The following is a 25,546-nucleotide window of genomic DNA, read 5'->3' on the forward strand; positions in this document are numbered from 1 at the left end:
TCAAATAAGGTTATAATGATTAAAAAGTACAACGATTCAGTGAAATTATTCAGTACTACAGAGCTATAAAGAACTAAAAACTGACATTCTAACAATATCCCAATTATCTTAAATTGAGTAAGATCTGATCAGGAAGTCAATATACCTGCATATTAACAGAAATCTCATACACTAAATACTCACTGTGACACTATAAACTGAAAATTTACAAAGACTATCCATTTTGAAACCACCCAAAGTAGTGCATGCACTAATACGAGTATCTATATATAACTGTATCTTTTAGAATAACTTATTTTTTTAAAAGATTTTATTTACTTATTTGTGAGAGAGAGAGTACACAACCACGAGGAGCCACAGAGGGAGAGGGAGAAGCAGGCTCCCACTGAGCAGGGAGCCCAATGCAGGCGGGGCTCCATCCCAGGACCCCAAGATTATGATGCGTTGAAAGCAGAGGCTTAACCGACTGCCACCCAGGTGCCCCTACAGAATAATTTAGAAAGCAAGCCCAAAATATAAAATCTGAAGATAACAGGAAAAACTAATTCTCTATTCTTACCGGATAGCTCTATACCATCCTTTTCATAAACCTTATTAAACATTTCAAACCTAGCTTCTCCTCAAAGATTTTCCCAGCTATTTATGTCCACATTTTTCTCTCATTTTCCTATCTACTATTTCTATCACTAATTTGAGTACCTATTCATAACGGTATTGCAATATCATGGTATTTACACATTTTTATTATATATACATTTCTATCCCCCCAGTTGGAATATAAATTCCTTAAAGGCAGGGACCCAATTAAATTCAATTTTTGTATTACTTTAGCATATGAGATTCCAACAGTACTTGGTGACCAAAAAAAAAAAAAATTCCAATAAAAGCTTTTTAAGTAGTCATCTTGTTCCCATCTTGAACAGTCTCTTAAAATATATCCTTAAATGTCTTCATATAATTCAAAGGACCCTTAAAAATAACTCTCCATGAATCTTTTGGTAAGAGGGTAATGATGTAGATACCTCTATTATGCAACTCTTGGAACCCCTGCTTAATTGAATCTACTAATCATACTTCTCTCTTTGCTCATACCTAGTAATCATGTATTAATTTAATGTTTGCCCATCTTTATATCCCAAACAGTTCTATCTACATCAATATCTGGCAAAACTGGGAATTTTTAAAAGATAGGAAAAAGATGAAATTCACTCCAACCTGACAAGGGAACACTTACCAAGGTGCTAAAGAAATGCCTTTGATGACGAATATAAAGACGACAAAGGATAGAATGGTCCATTGTTAAGGCTATTATAATTCTGAATATTCTACACCCTATACTGGAGGTGGGAGAGTCTTATATCTGTGTGGAAAGTCAATCATATGGGCCAGGAAGGGAGAATAAAAACACTTAAAATGGTATTCTCCACAGAGACTATCCATTTCCCTCATCCTTTCTTGTGTTGGCCACCACCATGGAGTTACTGGCTCTTTCTCAGAATTTAACAGTAGACTAAGAGTTTGAGATGTAAACTAAAACAATCAGAGAAGGAATCAAGGAGCAGACATAAGAGATTATTCTCCCTTCCAGGGCTGCATGGGGTGATGCGTGCCTTCCAGAACCGCAAGGAGGTCTAAGCTTGCAAGGCTCCAAGCAGTTACAAGAAAAGTAAAGCATTTTTAGCTGAACTTACTGTTTCTTTTCTTCAGGTCCTGCAATAGGTCCCAATGCTACAAACAGTTTTACAAAGCCATCAGGGTGATCAAACAGAGGAATCATTTCAGCTAGCCTCTTTTTAGCCGTTTTAACAAATTCAAAACTATGAAACTGTAGAGAGTGATACAGACTAAGTATTTTACTGATGGAGTCCAAATCAAGGTGGTTCATATTGCTTAAAAACACTTTATTGCACCTTTCTAATAGTGGGTAATAACTATATTTAATATTTCGAAGAAATTGTACTATTCTTCTTGCAACGTTGACCTGGGAAGAATCTATGGTATCAAAAAGATTTTCTGTTTTGTTCACTAATTGTTCTTGAAAACGTTGTGATATTAAAGAAGATATGCTGACCATCAATACAGACAAGGACCTAAAAAGGAAAAAGATGCAGATTTTCACCTTATTTAAGAATAAAGAACAACTCTAAGACTAAATGATTAGATACAGAAAAGAACTAGTTAAAATATTTTGGATTTTATTAAGCGTCTGCCTTCGGCTCAGGTCATGGTCCCAGGGTCCTAGGATCAAGCCCCACATCGGGTTCCCTGTTCGGCGGGAAGCCTGCTTCTCCCTCTCCCACTCCCCCTGCTTGTGTTCCCTCTCTCGCTGTTTCTCTCTCTGTCAAATAAATAAATCTTTAAAAAAAAAATTATGGATTTTATACCACAAAAGTTTTTCCTTTAAATATTCTTACAGGACTTGAATGCAGACCTCCTAATAATCAAATGCCTTTAGATAAAAAATAAATAAATTACAATATCTTTTGTTAACTGTGTATAATATCTTACTCTATAGATAACTGCCTTGAAGGAAAAAATTTTAGTGAAATTCACTCAGAAATCACTTTGGACCAACAGCCCATGAATACAACATTAAAAGTCTCAATTTATATTTTTGGCAGTAGACTTCACTTTGTTACTCCTTTCTCTGTGTATCAATAACTTACGAATAAAACTCTTGGTAAAATATTTCTCACTAATAAATGACTTCATATTTTTTAATGTCTCATGCTAGGTAGATAGTAACATATGACAGTAAGTACTGAACATAAGGTAGCATTTAATATTTCTTCACTAAAAACTAATTTGAAGGAACATAAGTCACTCTTCCAGGCCTTGAGGGAGACGTCAAAAATACAAAGGTGAGGTCCCTGCTTTCAAAACACAGATCTTAACATAATACAAAAATCAGAAAACTACAAATACAAGAATGCACCCATAAGAATAAGGAATGCAAAATGGAAAAGGTATATAACAAATGTTCAAGGATGATAATAATAAAACATTTACAGAAAAGACACAAAAATGTAAATATAAAACTATCTCAACCATTAGGATAGGGGGACTGTTTGCATTTATTTTTGTTTTCAAATTTCTTCAACCTTTCCAATAAAATATATTTTTTTTATTTTTTATTTTTTTAAAGATTTTTATTTATTTACTGAGAGAGAGAGAATGATAGAGAGAGCATGAGAGGGGGGAGGATGCGGGACTCGATCCCGGGACTCCAGGATCATGACCTGAGCCGAAGGCAGGCGCTTATCCAACTGAGCCACCCAGGCGCCCAAAATAAATATATTTTAAAAACCCAGTTGTACAACACTTTGACTTCTCTACTCAAATGTTTCATGTTAATATTTAGCAACAATAATTAGTAACTTAACATTGCTATTTCATTTAACCATAAACCCTCTGAAATGATTTTTTTTAATTGCATGTATATTTGTAATTGCAGATTAGAGTAGGGAAATGTCCAAAGATTTTAGTAGATTCTCAAGGGGATCTATAAGAATTTTTTAAAGTTAAAAAAATTTACACTGATTTTTATTTTCTCTTTTATAAGCTACTTTGCCATATGTGTGTGAAAATATATATAACATAAAATTTACCATTTTAAACATTTTTAAGTGTACAGTTCAGTGGTATTAAGTATACTCACAGTGTTGTGCAACCATTACCACTATCCATCTGCAGAACTTTCTCATCTTCTCAAACTAAAATGGCTTACCCATTTAAACAGTAACTCTCAATTCTTCACCCCTGCCAGCCCCTAGCAATAACCATTCTACTTTCTGTTTTTATGAATTTGACTACTCTGGGAGCTCATTTAAGTGGAATCATACAGTATTTGTCCTTTTGTGCTTGGCTTACTCCACTTAGCATAATGTCACCCATGTTGTAGCATGTGTCAGAATTTCCTTCCTATAATTATAAGGCTGAAATATCCCATTGTAGCTATATACCACATTTTGATTGTCCCTTCATCTATCAATGGACATTTAGGTTATTTCCACCTTTTGACTATTATGATAATGCTGCTATCAACACTGATATGTGCTACAGACGGAACTGTGTCCCCCGCAAACTCCATATATTAAAGGCCTAGCCCTCAATGTGACTATATTTGAAGACAGGGTCTTTAGGAAGGTAATTAAAGTTAAATGAGGCCACCGGGGACAGGCAAACTTGTTAGATTGCAAGTAAAGTAAAATCTAAGTATTTCATAGAGCTCAACAATATCACGTTATACTTCATATACTTTATCTCTAATTTCCACAGCAACATTGCAAAGGAGATTCCAAAGTAGTACTGTTCTATAGATAAGGATACTAAAGTTTCAAAAGATTAAAGTCACATAGGTAGTAAGTGGCAAATCTAAGTGTGTGTGCATCCAAAGCCCAGAATCTCTCTACCATATATTTACCTTAAATACATTTACCTTAAGTCCTCTATGGTTTCCAGGTTCCTATGTACAATATCAGCTATTTTTCCCATTAATGGACTGAAATATAAATTTTGCTTTGCTAGGCAAGAGGAAAATTTTGACAGCACATTAATATCAAACCTATTAAGGGAAATATACAAAGGACATCATTACTATTTACTTTCACTTAAAACACAATACACAATTATAAAAAGCAATCAGAAGTATTAATATACTACTAATACATTACTAACATAAAAGAATTTTTTTTAAATGTTGATTTTTTATTATTATAAAAGTAACCCATGCTAACAATTAAAAAGTCAGATACTATTGGAAGATTTTTTAAAGGGAAAAATCACCTGAAATTATTTGAATCATTTATCTATTAATTTTTTGAGGTGACAGATCAATTTCAACATAAGGTTGTACATTAACAAAACAACCACTACTATAACAAGGCTGTAAAAAACTCCAGAATTTTTCTGTAGGAAAAATGATCCCATTTCTTCAATAAGTAAATGGCAACAGAAAAGAGGGAAGAAGAATTGTTACAGATTTTAAAAGACTCTTGGAAAGGGGCACCTGGGTGGCTCAGCTGCTTAAGCTACTGCCTTCGGCTCAGGTCATGATCCCAGGGTCCTGGGATCAAGCCCCGCATCGGCCTCCCTGCTGGGCGGGAAGCCTGCTTCTCCCTCTCCCACTCCCCCTGCTTGTGTTCCCTCTCTCGCTATCTCTCTCTCTGTCAAATAAATAAATAAAATCTTTAAAAAAAAAAAAAAGACTGAATTCACTAAGACAAGCATAATGAAGTCCACAGCAGCACAACATGTTAATAGCAAAAAACTGCAATCTATCAAAAGTACATTGCATAAATTGTACATATTCATAAAATACCACACAGCAAAAAAGAACAACTGAATCATGCAAATCATGGAGGAATCTTTAAAACAAATACATGCTAATTCAAATACATGCTAATTACCCTTGCTAAGATCCATCATACAGTGTTAACCCATAATGTACCATATTCGAATCATTACAAATTATGTTTATATAACATTTCTAAACATTTTAACAAAATCATTAATAGCAAATGTAGTAACAAAAAAATTAACATCATAGGCCATAGAGACCAAAAAAACAGAAGTTATTTTATGACACTATTAAAAATTCTACATAGGAAATACAAATTAGAGTTTTAAAATTTTTTAAACATTATCATTATGAAAAAATAAAAGTATCACTAAAAATAAACAACATCATATAGAATAAAATCTTCTAAGCTATTTTGAAATGAAAAATTAAAAGGAAATGTCTGATTGGGAAGTACAAGTGTACATTTGTAATTTAATGGTTTAACGGAAAAACAAAAAAAAGCATCTATTTTACAACTGATTTGTTCAAGGTGCATAATACACATAATAATGCTGCTTTAAAGAAAAAATTTTAAAATCTGAGCTATTTTCAACAATGACCAAATTTAACCCAAAAATCCAGTAGTTTGGACTCCTTACAAAAGAAATAAGGTATTTCTCCTTACTCTCAATAAAAGATAACTGCAGATAAAGGGAATGCAAAAATGGAGAAGAGAAGACAGATGAGTTTAGGTCATGAGATTTATTAAAATCACAATTCAGTAAATGAATGTAGAATCTCTCAGCCCAGAGAACTGTTTGATCCTATTTCATTTAATCCAGCACATATTAACAATGACCAACAGATATAACTACATATATATACAGTTTTATACATACATGTAACTACAATTTTAAGATTTATCATGGTTTATGCTTTAAGAAGCATTATGCTGAAAGGGCATAAGATGGGGTAATAATAACCAGTGATATGCCTGCTCCTCTCTGTCTACTGATAAATATCCTGTTCTCTCTTCTGCATCTTAGTCAATCCTTTCCTTTCTGCCCTAGGTTTCTACTTGGTTTAGGAGAGCTGTTGTGGTTTGTTGGTTTTGTTTTTTACTTGTTAATCCCCATTACCTATTTCAGCCATCCCTCCCCTACTCACTTCCCCTCTGGTAACTATCAGTTTGTTCTCCATACTTAATCTGTTTCTTGGTTTGTCTCTCCTCTATTTTCTTTGCTCATTTGTTTTGTTTCTTAAATTCCACATACAAGTGAGATTATATGGTATTTGTCTTTCTCTGACTTATTTCACTTAGCATTATACTCTCTAGCTCCATCCATGTTGTTGCAAATAAATGGTAAGATTTCATTCTTTTTTATAACTGAATATTCCATTGTATAAATGTAGTATATCTTCTTTAGTCACTCACCTATTGATGGACACTTGGGTTGCTTCCATAGTTTGGCTATTTATTGTAAATAATGGGGCTATAAACATTGGAGTGTATGTATCCCTTTGAATTAGTGTTTTGTATTTTTGGGGTAAATACCCAGTAGTGCCATTACTGGATCATAGGGTAGCTCTAGTTTTAGCTTTTTGAGGAACCTCCATACTGTTTTCCACAGTAACTGCACCAGTTTACATTGCAAGAGGGTTCCTTTTTCTCTAAATCCTCGCCAACACCTGTTTTTTGTGTTGTTGATTTTAGCCATTCTGACAGGTGTGAGGAATTATCTCATTGTAGTTTTGATTTGCATTTCCCTGATGATGAGTGATGTTGAGCATCTTTTCATGTGTCTGTTGGCCATCTGGATGTCTTCTTTGGAGAAGTACCTGTTCATGTCTTTTGCTGATTTTTAATTAGATAATTTGTTTTTGGGATGTTCAGTTATAACAGTTCTTTATATATTTTGGATACTAACCCTTTATTGGATATGTCATTTGCAAATATCTTCTCCCATTCAGTAAGCTGCCTTTTGGTTTTGATTATTTCCTTTGCTGTGCAGAAGCTTTTTATTTTGATGTAGTCCCAATAGTTTATTTTTGCTTTTATTTCCCTTGGCTCAGGAGATGTATCTAGAGAAATATTGCTATGACCAATGTCAGAGAAATTACTGCCTATGCTCTCTTCAAGGATTTGTATGGTTTCAGGTTTCACATTTAGATCTTTAATCCATTTTTAGTTTATTTTGGTGTATGGTGAAAAAAAAAAGAAAGTGGTACAATTTCATTCTTTTACATATGGATGTCCAGCTTTCAAAACACCATTTGTTGAAGAGAGTGTCTTTTGCCCATTTGATATTCATTCCTCCTTTGTCAAAGATTAATTGACCATATGATTGTGGGTTTATTTCTGGGTTTTCTGTTCTATTCCATTGATCCGTCTAGTTTTATGCCAGCACCATACTGTTTTAATTACTACTGCTTTGTAATATAACTTGAAATCTGGTATTGTGATACCTCCAGTTTTTTCTTTTTCAAAATTGCTTTGGCTATTAGAGGTCTTTTGTAGTTCCATACAAATTTTATGATTGTTTGTTCTAGTTCTGTGAAAAAGGTTGTTGGTATTTGATAGGGATTGCATTATATCTGTAGATTGCTTTGGGTAGTATATATTTTTTCTTCCAATCCATGAGCATGAATGTCTTTCCGTTTCTTTACACCATCTTGAATTTCTTTCATCAGTATTTTATAATTTTCAGAGTAAAGTCTTTTGCTTCAATAATATTTCATTGAGGATTTTTGCATTTATATGCATGAGAGATATTGGCCTGTAGTTCTTTTTGTGGTGTCATCTGATTTTGGTATCAGCGTTGATACTGGCCTCAGAATGAATTTAGAACTTTTCCTTCCTCTTCTATGTTTGGAATAGTTTGAGAAGAATAGGTATTAACTCTGTTTAGTTAATGTTTAGTAGAGGGGCACCTGGGTGGCTCAGTGGTTAAGGGTCTGCCTTTGGCTCAGGTCATGATCCTAGGGTCCTGGGATTGAGCCCTGCATTGGGCTCCCCGCTCAGCAGGAAGCCTGCTTCTCCCTCTCCCACTCCCCCTGCTTGTGTTCCCTCTCTCGCTGTGTCTCTCTGTCAAACAAATAAAATCTTTAAAAAAAAAATGTTTAGTAGAATTCGCCTGTGAAGCCATTTGGTCCTAGACTTCTGGTTTTTGGTTTTTTGATTACTGATTCAGTTTCATTGCTGGTAATCAGTCTTCAAATTTTCTATTTCCTCCTGCTTTAGTTTTAGTAGGTTATATGTTTCTAAGAATTCATCCATTTCTTCTAAGTTGCCCAATTTGTTGGCATATAGGTTTTCATAATATTCTATTACAGTTGTTTGTAACAGTGGTGTTGGTTGTTTTTTTAAAGATTTTATTTATTTTACAGAGAGATAGAGAGCATGAGCAGTGGGAGGGGGCAGAGGAAAAGGGAGAGAGAATCCTAAGCAGATTCCCTGCTAAGCGTGGAGTCCGACATAGGGCTCAATCCCAGAACCATATCATGACCTGAGCCAAAAATCAAGAGTTGGATGCATAACTGACTGAGTCACCCAGGCGCCCCCTGTGGTGTTGGTTGTTACTTCTTCTCTTTCATTAGTGATTTTGTTTATTTGGGTTCTCTCTGATAACACTGGCTAGAGGTTTATCACTTTTGTTGATCTTTCAAAGAACCAGCTCCTGGTTTCATTGATCTTTCTATTGTGTATTTTTAGTTTCTATATCATTTATTTTTGCTCTAATCTTCATTATTTCCTTCCTTTTGCTCAGCTGTGGTTTTGTTTGTTCTTCTAACTCCTTTAGGTGTAAGGTTACATTGTTTGAGATTTTTTTCTTGCTTCTTGATGTCAGCCTATATTACTATAAACTTGCCTCTTAGAACTTTTGCTGCATCCCAAAGATTTTGGAAACTTGGTTTTTTTATTTTCATTTGTTTCAATGTAATTTTTGATTTCTTGTTTGACTTTTTGGTTCATCAATTCATTGTTTAGTAACATGTTACTTAGCCTCCATGGTTTTTATTTTTTATCGAGGTATAATTGACATTTAACATTACATTAGTTTCAGGTATACAACATGATGAATTGATATTTATATACACTGTGAAATGACTACCCCAATAAGTCTAGTTTCCTCTTGTCATCATATAAAGTCACATAATATGTAACATAATATCACTGACTATGGTCCACCAAGCTGTTCATTGCAACCCTATGACTTATTTGTGATTGGACGTTTGTACCTCCTGCCCACCACCATCTCCTATTTTGCCCAACCTCCAATTCCCCTCCCCTCTGGCAACCACCAATCTATTCTCTGCATTTATGTTTTGTTTTGTTCACTCATTTGCTTTTTAGATTTCCACGTATAAATGAAATCATATTTGTCTTTGTCTGATTTATTTCATTTGGCCTAATATCCACAAGGTCCACCCATGTGTTTACAAATGGCAAGATTTCATTCTTTTTTTTATGGCTGAGTAACATCCCATTATGTGTGTGTGTTCACGTGTGTACACACACCACATCTTTATCCGTTCATCCATCAGTGGACACTTTGGCTGTTTCCATATCTTGAATATTATAAATAATGCTTCCATGAACATGTATCTTTTGATTAGTATTTTTATTTTCTTTGGATAAATACCCAGAAGTGGATTTACTGGATCAATGGTGATTCTACTTTTTGTTTTTGTGGTAACTCCATAATGGTTTCCATAGTGACTGTACCAATTTATATTCCCACCAATAGTGCAAGAGGGTTCCCTTTTCCCCAATCCTCACCAACACTTGTTACTTCTTGTCTTTTTTATAATGGCCATTCTGACAGTAGTGAGATTATACCTCATAGTGGTTTTGATTTGCAATTCCAATGATTAGTGATGTTGAGAATATTTTCGTGTGCCCATTGACCATCTGCATGTCTTCTCTGGAGAAAGATCTATTCAGGTCCTCTACCCATATTAATTAATTAATCAGGTTGTTGTTGTTAATTGAGTTGTAGGAGTTTTCTATATATTTTGGATATTAACCCCTATTCAGATACATGATTTGCAAAGATCTTCTCCTATTCAGTAGGTTGCCTTTTTGTCGATAATTTTCTTCACTATGCAAAAGCTTTTTAGTTTAATGTAGTCTACTTGGTTTATTTTGCTTTTGTTGCCATTGCTCTTGGAGTCAGATCAAAAAAAAAAAATATATATATATATATATATATATCACCAAGAGCAATTTCAAGGAGCTTACTGCCTGTTTTCTTGTAGGAGTTTTATGCCTTCCGGTCTTATATTCAAGTGGTTTACTCCATTTTGAGTTTATTTTTATGTTTTTTTGTTTGTTTGTTTTAGATTTTATTTATTTATTTGAGAGAGAGAGAATGAGAATAGAGAGCACAAGAGGGAAGCGGGTCAGAGAGAGAAGCAGACTCCCCACCGAGCAGGGAGCCCAATGTGGGACTCGATCCCAAGACTCCAGGATCATGACCTGAGCTGAAGGCAGTCGCCCAACCAACTGAGCCACCCAGGCGCCCGAGTTTATTTTTGTGTATGGTGTAAGATAGTAGTCCAGTTTCATTCTTTTGCATGTGGCTATTCAGTTTTCCCAGCACCATTTATTGAAGACACTATTCTTTCCCCATTGTATATTCTTGTCACCTTTGTCATAAGTTAATTGACCATACGTGCACAGGTTTATTTCCTGGTTTTCTATTCTGTTTCATTGATCTATGTGTCTGTTTTTATGCCAATAATATACTGTTTTGATTACTATAGCTTTCTAATATGGTTTGAAATCAGGGAGAATGGTGCCTCCCCTGTTTACTCTCAAGATTGTTTTGGGTGGAGCACCTGGGTGGCTCAGTCGGTTGGGCAGCTACCTTCAGCTCAGGTCAGGATCCCAGGGTCCTGGGATCAAGCCCCGTACCAGGCTCTCTGATCAGCAGGGAGCCTGCTTCTCCCTCACCCTCTGCTGCCCCCCCCCCCCCCCGGTTGTGCTCGCTCGCTCATTCTCTCTCTCAAATAAATAAATAGATAAATCTTAAAAAAAAAAAAAGATTGTTTGGCTATTAGGGATCTTTTGTGGTTCCATACAAATTTTAGGATTATTTGTTCAATTCTGTGAAAAACCCCATTAGAATTTTGATAGAGTTGCATTGAATCAATATGTTGCTTTGGGTAATAGGGACATTTTAACAATATAAATTCTTCCAATCCATGACCATGGAGTATCTTCCAATTTTTTGTGTCCTCTTATGATTTCTTTCACCAATGTCTTAATTTCCAGTGTACAGGTCTTTCACCTCATTGTTTAAATTTATCCCTAGGTATGTAATTGTTTTTGAGGCAATTGTAAGTGGGACTGTCCTCTTACAATGGGACTGTCCTTCTACTTCTCACTGTTTGTTGTTAGTGTACAAAAACACAATAGATTTTTTTATAATGATTTTGTATCCTGTAACTTCACTGAATTACTTTATTAGTTCTCACAGGCTTTTGGTGGAGTCTTTAGGGTTTTATATATAGAAAAATATTTTTTCATGTCATGTGCAAATGTGACAGCTTTACTTATTCCTTTCCAATTAGGGTGCCTTTTATTTCTTTTTCTTGTCTAATTGCTCTGGCTAGGATTTGCAATACTGTATTGAATAAAAGTGATAAGAGTGAGCATCTTTGTCTTGCTCATGACCATGAGGAAAAATGTTGGGCTTTCCATCACTGGGCATGATCTTAGCTGTGGGTATGTCATTTATGGCCTTTATTATGATGAGGGGCATTCCTCTCTACCTACTTTGTTGAGAGTTTTTTTTATCATAAATGGATGTTGAATTGTGTCAAATGCTTTTTCTGCATTTATTGAGAGGTTCATGTAATTTTTATCCTCCATTTTGTTAATGTGCTATATCACATTGATTTGTGGATGTTGAACCACAAATCTTTTTAATGTATTATTGAATTTGGCTTGCTAATATTTTGTTCAGGATTTTTACATCTGTGTTCATCAGGGACACTGACGTAATTTTCATTTTTATGGTGTCCTTGTCTGCTTTTGGTATCAGAGTAATGCTGGCCTTGTAAAATGAGATTGGAAGTGTTCCCTCCTCTTCAAATTTTTGGGAGAGTTTGAGAAGAGGAGGAATTAAATCTTCTTTAAATGTTTGGTAGAATTCACCACTGAAGCTGTCTGCTCCTGGACTTTTGTTTGTTGGGAGTGTTTTGATTACCGATTCAATCTCCTTGCTAGTAATTGGTCTATTCAGACTATTTCTTCATGATTTAGTCTTGGAAAACTGTTTGTTTCTAGGAATTTATCCATTTCTTCTAAGTTGTCCAATTTGTTGGCATATAATTGTTCATCACAGCTGCTTATTAGCCTTTGTATTATTTTGGTATCAGTTATAATGTTCCCTCTTTCATTTCTGATTGCATTTATTTAAGCTTTCTTTCTTAGTAAATAGCTAAAAGTTTATCAATTGTTTACTTTTTCAAAGAACCAGCTTAGTTTCATTGATCTTTTCCTTTTTTATTTGAGAAAGAGAGAGCACAAGTGGGCCGGGTGCGGGGGGAGCAGGGGGAGAGGGAGACTCCCCACTGAGCAGGGAGCCCAATGTGGGGCTCTATCCCAGGACACCAAGATCATGACCTGAGCCAAAGGCAGATGTTTAACCACCTAAGCCACCCACGCACCCCTCATCAATCTTTTCTATTTTCTATTTTGTTTTATTTGAGAGAGAGCACACACAGGCACAAATGGGGGGAGGGGCAGAGAAGGAGGCAGAAGGAAAGAATCTCTCAAGCAGACTCCATGCTGAGAGCAGAGTCTGACTCGGGGCTCAATCTCACAACCTTGAGATCATGACCTGAGCTGAAACCAAGTCACTTAACTGACTGAGCCACCCAGGCACCCCTCTTTAGTCTCTATGTCATTTATTTCTTCTCTGACCTTTGTCATTTTCTTCCTTCTACTACCTTTGTGGTTCATTTGCTCTGTTTACTAGTTCCTTTAGGTATAAAGTTAGATTATTTCAGATTTTACTTGTTTCTTAAAGTAGGTCTCTATCACTATGAACTTCTCTATTAGAATTGCTTTTGCTGGACGCCTGGGTGGCTCAGTCATTAAGTGTCTGCCTTCAGCTCAGGTCATGATCCCAGGGTCCTGCGATCAAGCCCCGCACTGGGCACCCTGCTCAGTGGAAGCCTGCTTCTCCCTCTCCCACTCCCCCTGCTTGTGTTCCCTCTCTCACTGTCTCTCGCTCTGTCAAATAAATAAATAAAATCTTTATTTTTTTTAAGATTTTATTTAATTTGAGAGAGAGAGAGAATGAGAGATAGAAAGCATGAGAGGGTAGAGGGTCAGAGGGAGAAGCGGACTCCCCGCTGAGCAGGGAGCCCGATGTGGGACTTGATCCCGGGACTCCAGGATCATGACCTGAGCCGAAGGCAGTCAGTTAACCAACTGAGCCACCCAGGCACCCAATAAATAAGATCTTTAAATAAATAAAAAAAGAACTGCTTTTGCTGCAGATTTTGGAAAGCTATATTTTCATTTTCATTTATTTATTTCATTTTATTTCTCTTTCAATTTCTTAATTGATCCCTTGGTTGTCTGGTGGCATGTTGTTAAATCTCCACATATTTGTAATTTTTCCAGTTTTTTGTGATTGATTCCCACTGTCATATCATTGTGGTCTGACAACATGCTTGACAGGGTTTCAATCTTCTAAAATTTCTTTAGATCTGTTTTATAGCCAAACATATTATCTATCCTAGAGAATATTCCACATGCACTTGAGAAGAATGTGTATTCTGCTTTTCGGTAGAATATTCTGCATATATCTAAATCCATCTGGTCTGATGTATTTTAAGGCTGATGTTTCCTTATTATTTCTGTATGGATGATCTATTCATTGATGTAAGTGGGATATTAAAAGCCCTTATTAACACTGGATTGGTGTTGATTTCTCTCTTTAAGTCTGTTAATATTGCTTTATACTTTTAAGTGCTCCTATGTTGGGTGCACAAATATTTGCAAATGTATCTTCTTGCTAGATTGAGCCCTTTATCATCATGTGATGCCCATCTTTTCCTTTTATTACAGTCTGTTTTAAGTCTATTTTGTCTGATATAAGTGTAGCTACCCCAGCTTACTTTTGGTTTCCATTTGCATGGAACAACTTTTTCCATCTCTTCACTTTTAACCTGTGTCGCTACATCTGGGGGGAGCCTCTTATAGGCAGCATATAGATGGGTCTTGCTTTTTTTATCCATTCAGCCACTCTGTATCTTTTGATTGAAGAATTTAGTCCATTTATGGGGGGGAGGGGTTGCCCTTTTCACCAAAACATTTATTAGATGAATAACCACACTCAGCCTGAGCTGGGTATGGGCTATTAAAGGCTTAAATCCTTAGCTAAAACCAGGAAAACTGCTGCCCCTTCTTCACGTTCACAGAGCAGTTACTGTTCATAGTTGGGCCAGCCTTATGGCTTGCAAAAGGAGTAAGTATCCCAGAGCAAGATTCTGCTGAACTGGAATGGAGCCAGGGATGAGGGCACTGAGCCAACCCCTCTAGGCAGAGATCTTGTGCTCTGAAGACAGATGGGGAACATGAAGGCTCTCTTTTGGCTAGGGTGAGGCATGTAGGTGATGGAAAAGAAAGCCAGAGAGAGGCTGGGGAAGGGAGACATGAATTGCTTTTTATTGACTTGGTAGTGCGTTCTGCAGTAGAGCCCCTTCAGGTTTAAGGGCATTTTTTTCTGCTTCCTTTCTCCTTTCTGCAACTTCTCCTGCTGCCTAAGCTGCCATGCCTGTAATCTAGTATCCATTTCCTCTGACAGCAGTATAACTCATCTAGCAAACTTCTCCCTTTGGGCTTTTCTTTGAAGCTGTAAGACTAGTTTGGGAACTCTGTAAGGGACCCTTAGCAGAGGGGCTGGAAGCCACGCCCTGCCTGGGTGGAGAAAAACAGTCCGGTGAGGATTCAGCCCAGCTTCTGGTCCCCCATTTCTCCCCAGACTGGCACTCACTGCAATTGCCACTGGCTGCCCACCTGAGCCACCACACTGCTGTGCAGCTTCAGGACACCTAAAGCAACCATGCTGAGGCCACAGAGCCAGAAGTGGGCATCAGTCCATTTATGTTTAAAATAATTATAGAGGGGCGCCTGGGTGGCTCAGTCGTTAAGCGTCTGCCTTCGGCTCAGGTCATGATCCCAGGGTCCTGGGATCGAGCCCCGCATCGGGCTCTCTGCTCCGCGGGAAGCCTGCTTCTCCCTCTCCCACTCTCCCTGCTTGAGTTCCCTCTCTCACTGTGTCTCTCTCTGTCAAATAAATAAATAAAATCTTTTAAAAAATAAATAAATAAAATAAAATAATTATAGGTGGTTATCTACTGTCATTTGTTATGTTTCCTGGCTGTTTTGTAGTTCTTCTCTGCTCCTTTTAACTCTTGCTCTCTTCCTTTATGGCTTAATGTCTTTCTTTGGTGTTATGTTTCCATTCCATTTTCATGATCTTTTGTATATCTACCATACATGTTTGTTCTGTGGTTTCCAAGAGGCTTACATATATCAGCCTATACATATACCAGTGTATTTTAAGTTGATAGCAAGTTAAGTCTGAATGTACTCTAAAACTCTACATTTTTACTTCCCTTCCCACATTTTATGTTTTGGATGTCACATTTTATATCTTTTTATTTTGTATATCCCTTAACTAACTGTTGTAGTTATACTTATTTTTACTACTTTTATCTTCTAACCTTCACGTTAACTCTATAAGTGATTAGTCCACTACCCTTAATATATATATTTACCTTTACCAGAGAGATTTTTACTTTCATATATTCTCTTGTTACCAATTGGCCTTCCTTTTCAGCTTAAAGTACCTTTAACGTGTCTTATAAGTCTAGTTTAGTACTGGTGAACTTGTTCAGTTTTTGCTTGTCCAGAAAACTTTCTCTCCTTCAATTCTTTTTATTTTTTTAAACTCTTTTTTTATTTATTTATTCATGAGAGTCAGAGAGAGAGAGAGAGAGGCAGAGGCAGAGGGAGAAGCAGGCTCCCTGCCTAGCAGGGAGCCCGATGTGGGACTCGATCCCAGGACCCTGGGATCATGACCTGAGCCAAAGGCAGACGCTTAACCATCTGAGCCACTCAGGCGCCCTCTCTCCTTCAATTCTAAATGATAATCTTCTCAAGTAGAATATTCTTGGTTGGAAGTTTTTTTGCTTTTAGCACTTTACATATATCATGTGACTCCCTTCTGGCCTGCAGTTTCTGCTGAAAAACCTGGTAAGAGTCTTGGCGGAGGGGAGGGAGGGGCGGGGGGGCGGGGAGCATGGGTCCTTTGTACATAACAATACATAACAAGCTGTTTTTCTCTTGCTGCTATTAAGATTCTCTAACTTTTGACGTTTTAATTATAATGTGTCTTGGTGTGAATCTCTTTGGGTTCATCTTATTTGGAACTCTCTCGGATTCCTAGATCTAAATGTCTGTTTCCTTCCCCAGATTAGTGAAGTTTTCAGCTAATATTTCTTCAAATAAGTTTTCTATCCCTTTCTCTCTCTTCTCCTTCTGGGACACCTATTATGAGAACACTATTCACTTGATGTTGTCCCATAGCCCCCATAAGGTAACTCCACTTTTTTTTTTCTTGCTGCTCTGTTTGAGTCCCCTGGTCCCAGTCACTAATCCTTTCTTCTGGTTCATCTAGTCTGCTGTTGAACTTCTGCAGTGTGTCTTTCAGTTTAGTTATTACATTCTTCAGTTCCATGACTTCTGTTTGTCCTTTCTTACGTTTTCCATCTCTTTCTTGAAGTTTTGTGTTTATCCATTCTTCTCCTGAGATCAGTGAGCACTTTATGACCATTATTTTGAACTGTTTATCAGGTAAGTTACTTATCCCTGTTTCATTAAGGTTTTTTTCAGGGGTTTTATCTTCTTCTTTCATTTAGAACATATTCCTTTGTTTTCTTTCTTCCTTGACTTTCAGTGTCTGTTCCTATGTATTAGGCAAAACATCTATCTCTTCGGTCGTGAAGGAGTGGTCACAGGAAGACTGGGATATTTCAGTCTGCTATCTGTGTAGTCCTTTATGGGTATTAGCCTGCCAAAAACTCTGACTGGTTCAGTCCCATGCGTCCCAGAAACACAAGCCTCCCTGGACACCAGAGGCAGGTGTTCAAAGGGCATTCCTTCTATGGACTGCCATACTTGCCAGCTTTGGCAGGGCCAAGAGGAGCACCAGGCCAAGGCAAAGCTGCCTACCAGCTTTCGCAGTGTGGGGCTGCATGGGGCACTGGGCCAGGGGAAGCTGGCCCAACAGGTTTGGTGGGGCAGAGCCATAGGGGAGCACAAAGGCAGGGCAAACAGCTTTTACAAGGTAGAGGGAGAGTGCAAAAATGCCACCTGCCATTGCTGGTGCTAGCAAGGTAGAAGAGTGCAGAAAGAGTGCCCACCAGTGCCTCTAGCCACAGAGAGGGTTCCAATAGACCCCTGTCCCTCTGACAGGCACTTTAAACTTACCCAGTGAATCCATCACATATGGCCTAGGCACTTCCAAACTGCTACTTTCGTGCTGGGTCCCAGGACAAGTAAGTCTGTGTGTGAACACTTTAAGAGCAGAGTCCCAGTTTCCTACAACCCTTGGGTTTCCTTGATGTAAGCCCCATTGGTTTTCAAAGCCAATTTTGAGAGCTCATCTCTCTGGTACAGGTCCCAAGAGTTGGGGTTCCTGATGTGGGGCTCAAACTCCTCACTCCTCAGGGATCCACTCCATATTTGTTAGATCCCTCCCTCTTGTGAGTCCCTGAGTTGGGAGTGGGGTTCTTGGTGAGACCATGCCTCTGCCTCTCCCACCTATCACGAGGTGGCCTTGCATCATTTGTTGTGGAGGAGTTGTTCAGCTAGTCCTCAGGTCTTTTTCAGAGACAGTTGTTCCATAGGTATCTGTAAATTTGGTGTGTCCTTGGTAGAGTGAGTAGGGTCTTTCTGTGCCACCATCTTGAACCACCTCTCTGTTCTGTGGTTTTTAAATCCTCCTTTCTCTTTCCCACTTTGATTTTCCCTTTCTTCACTAACATTTGTTATACTCCACTAATAATGGATATAGGCTATGCTGAATCCCTATGTCAAAAAGTTCAAAATTTTCAGAAATAGCTAAACATTTCCCAAAATAAGGTCTGTTATTATCTCCCTTTTTTTTTTATAAATGGAGTTTCTCACATATTCTTATAAAGTATAAATAATATAGTTTTTTATTTATAGAATAGACTTCTCTAGGGGCCCCTGGATGGCTCAGTCGGTTGAGAGTCTACTCATGATCCCAGCGTCCTGGGATCAAGCCCCACATCAGGCTCTGTGCTCAGCGGGAAGCCTGCTTCTCCCTCTCCCTCTGCCTGCCTATCTGCCTACTTGTGATCTCTCTCTCTCTATGTCAAATAAATAAATAAAATCTTTAAAAAAAATAGACTTCTCTATACTCATAAAAACACCTGGAACAAATTTTACATTTTTCTAGATGATTACTGATTATGGCAACATGCTACAAATATAGCTATGTACAGGAAAGAGATCTGATCATATTCACAGCAGTAGACTTGAAAACTTCTAAGTCACCTATGAGTTATGTTCATTGCCTCTCCATAAAGAAGTGATAAATAAGTACCTACAAATGCTGCTAAACAATGTTAAGTAGTTTCCCTTTCCAGTAAACTGGTGTCTTCTTTTCTCACCTATCGCTCAGAGAATCTTTTCTTTTTTTTTAAGTTTTTTAAGTGAACTCTACCCCCAATATAGGCTCGAACTCACAATGCCAAGATCAAGAATCTCATGTTCTACCAATTAAGTCAGCCAAGCACCTTGAATCTTTTCTTTCTGAAGTAGAATCTTTCAGAAAAGAAGATCCAAAAAGCCAAATAGCTGTTACTGCACCTTACTTATATTTTGATTAATTATATATTTGCAAAAGCACACTGTTCCCACTCTTAAAGAGAAAATATTCGAGTTTTCTTTCCCTCTTAAGGAAAATACACATTCCTTATTATTTTCCTTTACACGATCAAAAAATCCTCAACCTAAATGAGTTCACATTTTTTTTTCAGTGAAGATGATAGGTAGGCAGCAGCTCCCTATTCTTTCTCTACAAGATTTTACTGAGTTAACCTTGTATAGGGTAACTGGAATCTAAGATGATGAACCCAGAGTACTTGCCTTTCCAGTCTTCTCCATGCTTCTATAACTAGCGCTGCAACCAGGTCATGGGCTTCAGTAGCACACCTCAATAAAATCAAGAGAAAATCATTTTCCATACATAAACACTTTTAAATTATTAAAAACAATTATGCAAGGGGCGCCTGGGTGGCTCAGTCGTTAAGCGTCTGCCTTCGGCTCAGGTCATGATCCCAGGGTCCTGGGATCGAGCCCCGCATCGGGCTCCCTGCTCAGCAGGAAGCTTGCTTCTCCCTCTCCCACTCCCCCTGCTTGTGTTCCCTCTCTCGCTGTCTCTCTCTGTCAAAAAAATAAATATTAAAAATAAATAAATTTAAAAAAATAAAAACAATTATGCAAGTAAGAATTATAATGCAAAAGTGAATCTCAAGTTCTCGTACTCTTACACAGTCCTTATTTCTGGTCCATTCCCTTTTCAGTATTCTCTTTCCTTGATGCAATATAATAAACACCTACATTTTATCCCATGCCTCTCTCATTCTTTTATCTGTTCAATGCCTTCCACTAAACAATGAAAATGTTCAATGATACATATTATGTTAAAAGTACACATAATATATATTAATTTGCTCTGATTACAAAAATATTTTTATAGGAGAGAGTTTGTAAAATAAAGAAAAACTTGAATAGGGTACTAAAAATCATTTATAGGTCTGTACTAATAAATAACCACCATCATTAGTTTGGAACATTTTATTCCAGTTATCTTTTCTACACACATATGAAATACACATATTTCTTTTACACTTTTATATTCTGCCTTTTTCAATAAGTTAACATTATATTATGGACATTTGTCCATGACATATTATTCACAACAATTTTTATTTATTTTTTTTAAAGATTTTATTTATTTGAGAGAGAGAATGAGAGAGAGAGAGAGAGAGCACATGAGAGGGGGGAGGGTCAGAGGGAGAAGCAGACTCCCTGCTGAGCAGGTAGCCTGATGCGGGACTCGATCCCGGGACTCCAGGATCATGACCTGAGCCGAAGGCAGTTGCTTAACCAACTGAGCCACCCAGGCACCCCACAACAATTTTTAAACATTGTATACTATTCCCTTACGTGAATATAATATCATTTAAACACACACCTACTTTTAGAATTTTAGTTTTTCAATATTATAAAAAATGTTGAGATGAATATCAATGTACAGTGACCTTTATATGCATCTTGGATTACTTTCTTAGGATAAATCCTAGAAGCAAAATTATTGGATCCAGGGTATTTTTATAGTTTTTGATATATATTGTACCACCAGAGCACATAAGAGTCCCTCTTCCAGTATATCTTCATTAACAATGAATACTTTCTATATAACTAAAACACATATACTGTATTTTGTATGTATAAAAATCTCTTTTTAACCAATTTCAACATCTTTATAATGTTAAGGCTATATTAGTTTGTCTCCTAAAAATCAAAGACTTTCAGGTTGAGCCATGAAGCAAAATTGAACTACATGCTGTTTTTAAAACTTGAAAATAAAATTATATTTTATTCTTGAAATCCTTCCATTATTAAAATATGACTTAGAAGGGAAACATAGGAATATAGTTTTTAGACAAATCATCACCAAGCAGCATTTCTCCATCTGCCGAACAGACATGAGTCTGATGAGGTATTTAACACAATGTTTTGGTAAGTTGGAACCTGACCTCGCTTAGATATTTATAACATATATTAACATATTAAAGGCTCTGAAGAGTCCTGCAAAAAAGACTTGTTTAATTTTGTCTTATTCATCATTTTCCAAGTTAATACAACCACTGAGAAAGCAAATGTATACTGATATACAGGTTGGATAATCATGTGAGAAAACTGCTGTTTTTCCATGAAAGAGACAAAGAGACTTATTGCAACTTTTGTGTGTTATTTTTCTCTTATATATCTGCTAAATACTTTATTTGAAAATCCATTTCTTCTGCAGGCTGGATTCCCTTGCAAACAATGTAAAATTTCTTTTTTTTTTTTTGTTTTCCCAGCTTTACTGAATTATGATTAACAAAAATTGTATGTATTTAGGTTGCACAACAGGATATTTGATATACATATACAATGAATATCCTCTAAACATCTTAAAAATATTAGATGATCAGGAAAACTATTTACAGAAAAAACCGCAGTTTTTCATTTTAAAGAGATTTTTAGAAAATTAAGATATAAAAATAAACTACAATCATTTCTATAAAATCTAAAAGTACATTACTTACTGTTGTGTGATGTACAAGACATTCACCAGAGTATCATCATTCATGAATTCCATTTGACTTGTAGCTAAATTATGAAGAGTAAGAAATTGGGGATGGTCTCTGATACAGTCAACATTTTTTAAAAAGCTGGTCTTCTGCTTTTGAAACTGCCAAAGTATATTAAATGCACATTCCACTTGCTTTTCTGAAAGTATGGCTTTGTTTTTTTCAATAAGATCAAATACTTGCTCTTCATCTGTACACGTAATCATCTGGCTAATTAGTGGTTTACAGCTGCAGGTTCGAAATTGAAACACTCTCCAGGAGAACGGACAAATAGCTCTTAGGCGAAGCATATTTATAAACAGTGAGTCTAAAAGGTAATTTTTCATTTACATCACAAATTTTCTTAGGTAATGAAAACCACTTGCAACTAGTAGTCAGGTGCAATACGCTGATAAAAAGGTAACTATTTTTCCTTCACGTATTTTGCTTCCATTATGATAACTCCAAATCCCATTCATTCCAACATGCAGCTTCTGTAAAAGGATTGGTTTAACATGGTTATGCTAATATTATTAATAACAAATTAGTTCCAAAATTCAAAATAAAGTAACAAGCTTTTTCTGCATTAACTAGAGACTTTGTTTTTTTTTTTTTTAAGATTTTATTTATTTCAGAGAGAGAGTACACAAGCAGGGGTGGGTGGGGAGTAGACAGGCCAAGGAAGAGGGAGAAGCAGACTCTCCACTGAGCAGGGAGCCCGATGTGGGGCTCAATCTCAGGACCCTGAGATAATGACCTGAGCTGAAGGCAGATGCTCAACCAACTGAGCCACACTGGCACCCCACTAGAGACTTTGTTCTTAGTCTGAAGCAAACAGCAGGATTTGGTCCAAAACTAAGTGTCCAGGAAAAGGGACTTCTTTCTGCACTCCATTTAAAAAATGTTTGTTAAATCTGACATATATGTAGTTTTCAAATTTGATCACAAAAGCAGAAGGGAAAAAAATCCTAAACTCAGAACCATCTTTTTAAACAAATGAGTCAAACTATTTGCAACAAATAAATATATCACCTTTAACATTTTTACAAGGAACAGCCATTAATTCAGGGCCATACATTTTTTTTAAAGGTTTTATTTATTTATTTATTTATTTGGCAGAGAGAGACACAGCGAGAGAGGGAACACAGCTGGGGGAGTGGGAGAGGGAGAAGCAGGCTCTCCGCGGAGCAGGGAGCCTGATGCGGGGCTCGATCCCAGGACCCCGGGATCATGACCTGAGCTGAAGGCAGACGCTTAATAACTGAGCCACCCAGGCACCCCGAGAACCATACATTTTTTTTTAAATTTTTTTTTCAGGTGGTTCAGTCAGTTAAGCATCTGCCTTCGACTTGGGTCATGATCCCAGAGTCCTGGGATGAAGCCCCATGTCTGGCTCCCTGATCAGTGGAGAGCCTGCTTCTCCCTCTTCCTCTGCCCCCCCCATTCAACTCATGCTCTCTCTCGTTCTATGTCAAATAAATAAATAAAACCTTTTATAAAATAAATGAACAACTAAATTTTTTCAGGGGCACCTGGGTGACTCAGTTGGTTAAGCAACCGCTTCTTGGTTTCTGTTCAGGTCATGATCTCAGGGTGGTGGGATCCAGCCCAGGACCGGGCTCTGCCCTTAGCACCCAGTCAGCCTGAGATTCTTACCCTCTCCCTGCCCCTCTGCTTCCCCCTCCGATTGCACACGTGCACTCTCCCTCTCTCTCTAAAATAAATAAGTAAAATGTTTTTTAAAATTTTTTTTCAGAATAGTTTGTGGTATATTTACTTTCAGGATAATTTCTTGCTCCCTTCTTCCAGTACTCTAAAAGAACTCAAATGGTTTGGTCACTACTCACCTTAGATCAGTTTAAACCAATAAGCAAGATGATTAAAGCTCCAATAAGGACATATAAAGAAATCAAGAAATGTATCAAGACATGATGAAGCAATTTAAGAACCGAAGATAATTATGAAAAAGGATAATTTGTTTTAAAAACATATTATAAATATTTATATTTCTAACTGAGAAACAACAGAAAAGCTGGGACTAAAATCATAGCATCTAACACTTCTGAAACATTTCACAAAGGACTTCTAAAATATATCATTCCATTAAATTCTCTCAACTAACCTACCAGGCAGATATTATCATTTGCATTTTACAGATAAGAAAAGCTATTTTCAAAAAGGTTAAAAAACTATTCTAGTACTTGTGAAGCTGAGACAATCACCCAGTTATTTCAATTCTTTCAACTTGAAACACCTTACATCAAAAAACCAACACTGAAAGATTGCCTCAGACTCCTCTCTATAGCTATACTAAGCTGTCTGCTCACAAGAACGAAAAAAAAACAGTATTGGTACTTTGTGGCTATCAGTACAGCATGCTGACCAAAGCCAACCTGGGTCACACACATACACAAAAACCCTGCACACAGCAAGGATATCTTCAAGATTCTCCTATCTACCCACAACAGAAAATGGAAGCAGCTCAATGGCTAGAATACCAACACGTCAAGTCCCCAGTTCTGCCCCCAGATAAATGACCTTGGGGAAGTCATTTAACCAAAGGAGGGGCCTTGGGACTATGAGTGCTGGGTAAACAGTGAAACCCTGTGTAAATTACAAGCATTCTCCACGCTGGGCGCACAGTAAGCCCTGAACCAATGAAAGTGATCTCCCGCGTCCCCTCTAGCAGTGGGCTCAGCCCTGATCTCCTCCAAGCACTGGAAAAATCCAATACCCGTAAGGAGGTTTTCAGCTAAACCTTGCATCTCAGGACCGAAAAAACGCTGGGTGATAGAAAAGCTGCCGCCGCTACCCGGCCCTGACTTGCAGGTTAAGCTCTTCTCTCAACAAGCTTCAACTTTTCTGGAGGATTCCAGGTAAGGCTGGTCACGATGGCTCATAAGTCAGGACTATTTCTGGTCCCCAACAAGTGACGTAACAGGCTCGGTTGTGGCGTTCCCTCCCGTACCCCCATATCACATAGTTTGCAGCCTTTCCTCGAGAGACATCACCTATCTTTTGACGATCCAGTCCCCAAACCGGAAAAAATGCCGGGACAGCAGAGCGTGCTCAGCGGAAGGCCCGTACTACATGCCCCAGAGGACGCAGCGGCGAGGTCAACGGAATGGACGTCGCCTACGCATTCGCGGGGAATTCTGGGCATTGTAGTTCCACGTTGAGAGACTCTGGGACAACACATTTTAAACTGTTGAAGTTATAGGTGCTTTAGGTCATTGTTTCCCAGTCATCTGAGGTTTTCTCCCAGTCCATGGAAGACTGATTTTTTTAATAATATATAATAAAAAATGGGATGCCTGGGTGGCTCAGTTAGTTAAGCGTCTGCCTTCGGCTCAGGTTATAATCCCAGGGTCCTGCGATCAGTCCCACTTCAGGCTGCTTGCTCAGCAGGGAGCTTGCCTCTCCCTCTGCCTGCTGTTCTTCCTGCTTGTGCACTCTCTCTCTCTCTCTGACAAATAAATAAATAAGATCTTTAAAATATACGTATAATAAAAAATGAATATTTAGAAAATAGAAATTTGAAAAGGTAAACGGAAAAAACACAGGTGGATTTTTGTTTCTTAAAATATTCAACATATATGAAATAAGTGTCAAATGGTTATAAGAGTAAACTCTTACTCTCAGTATCAGCCCTTGTGTCATGGTGAGGCCAGTCTTTGGAACCGTACTTTTTTTTTTTTAACAGCTTTATTAAAAATAATTTACACACCAAGCAAATTACCCATTTACAGTGTACAATTCAATGCTTTTCCTCATTTAGTGTTGTGGAGCATCACCACAATTCATTTT

General features: G+C 37.3%; 1 protein-coding gene and 1 pseudogene across 5 annotated transcripts in view; both read right to left on the reverse strand.

Moving 5' to 3' along the window:
• Positions 1–24,850, reverse strand: part of FASTKD1 (FAST kinase domains 1) — a 43,374-nt gene extending 18,524 nt beyond the window's left edge. For 3 of the 5 annotated variants that reach the window (XM_027591175.2, XM_027591174.2, XM_027591172.2), the window contains exons 1-5: positions 24,751–24,850; positions 21,716–22,233; positions 19,485–19,550; positions 4,439–4,564; positions 1,692–2,090 (exon numbers count right to left, since the gene is read on the reverse strand). In XM_027591175.2, the coding sequence (XP_027446976.1) occupies positions 1,692–2,090; positions 4,439–4,564; positions 19,485–19,550; positions 21,716–22,086 (962 nt within the window). In that variant the 5' untranslated portion in view covers positions 22,087–22,233; positions 24,751–24,850. The other 2 variants (XM_027591173.1, XM_027591176.2) reach the window with 2 other exon arrangements.
• Positions 14,803–15,368, reverse strand: LOC113920821 (annotated as a pseudogene).
• Positions 24,851–25,546: the final 696 nt, after the last annotated feature.

The sequence above is a fragment of the Zalophus californianus genome, chromosome 3 (genome assembly GCF_009762305.2).
Source record: "Zalophus californianus isolate mZalCal1 chromosome 3, mZalCal1.pri.v2, whole genome shotgun sequence".
In the NCBI taxonomy this organism is placed as follows: Eukaryota; Metazoa; Chordata; class Mammalia; order Carnivora; family Otariidae; genus Zalophus; species Zalophus californianus.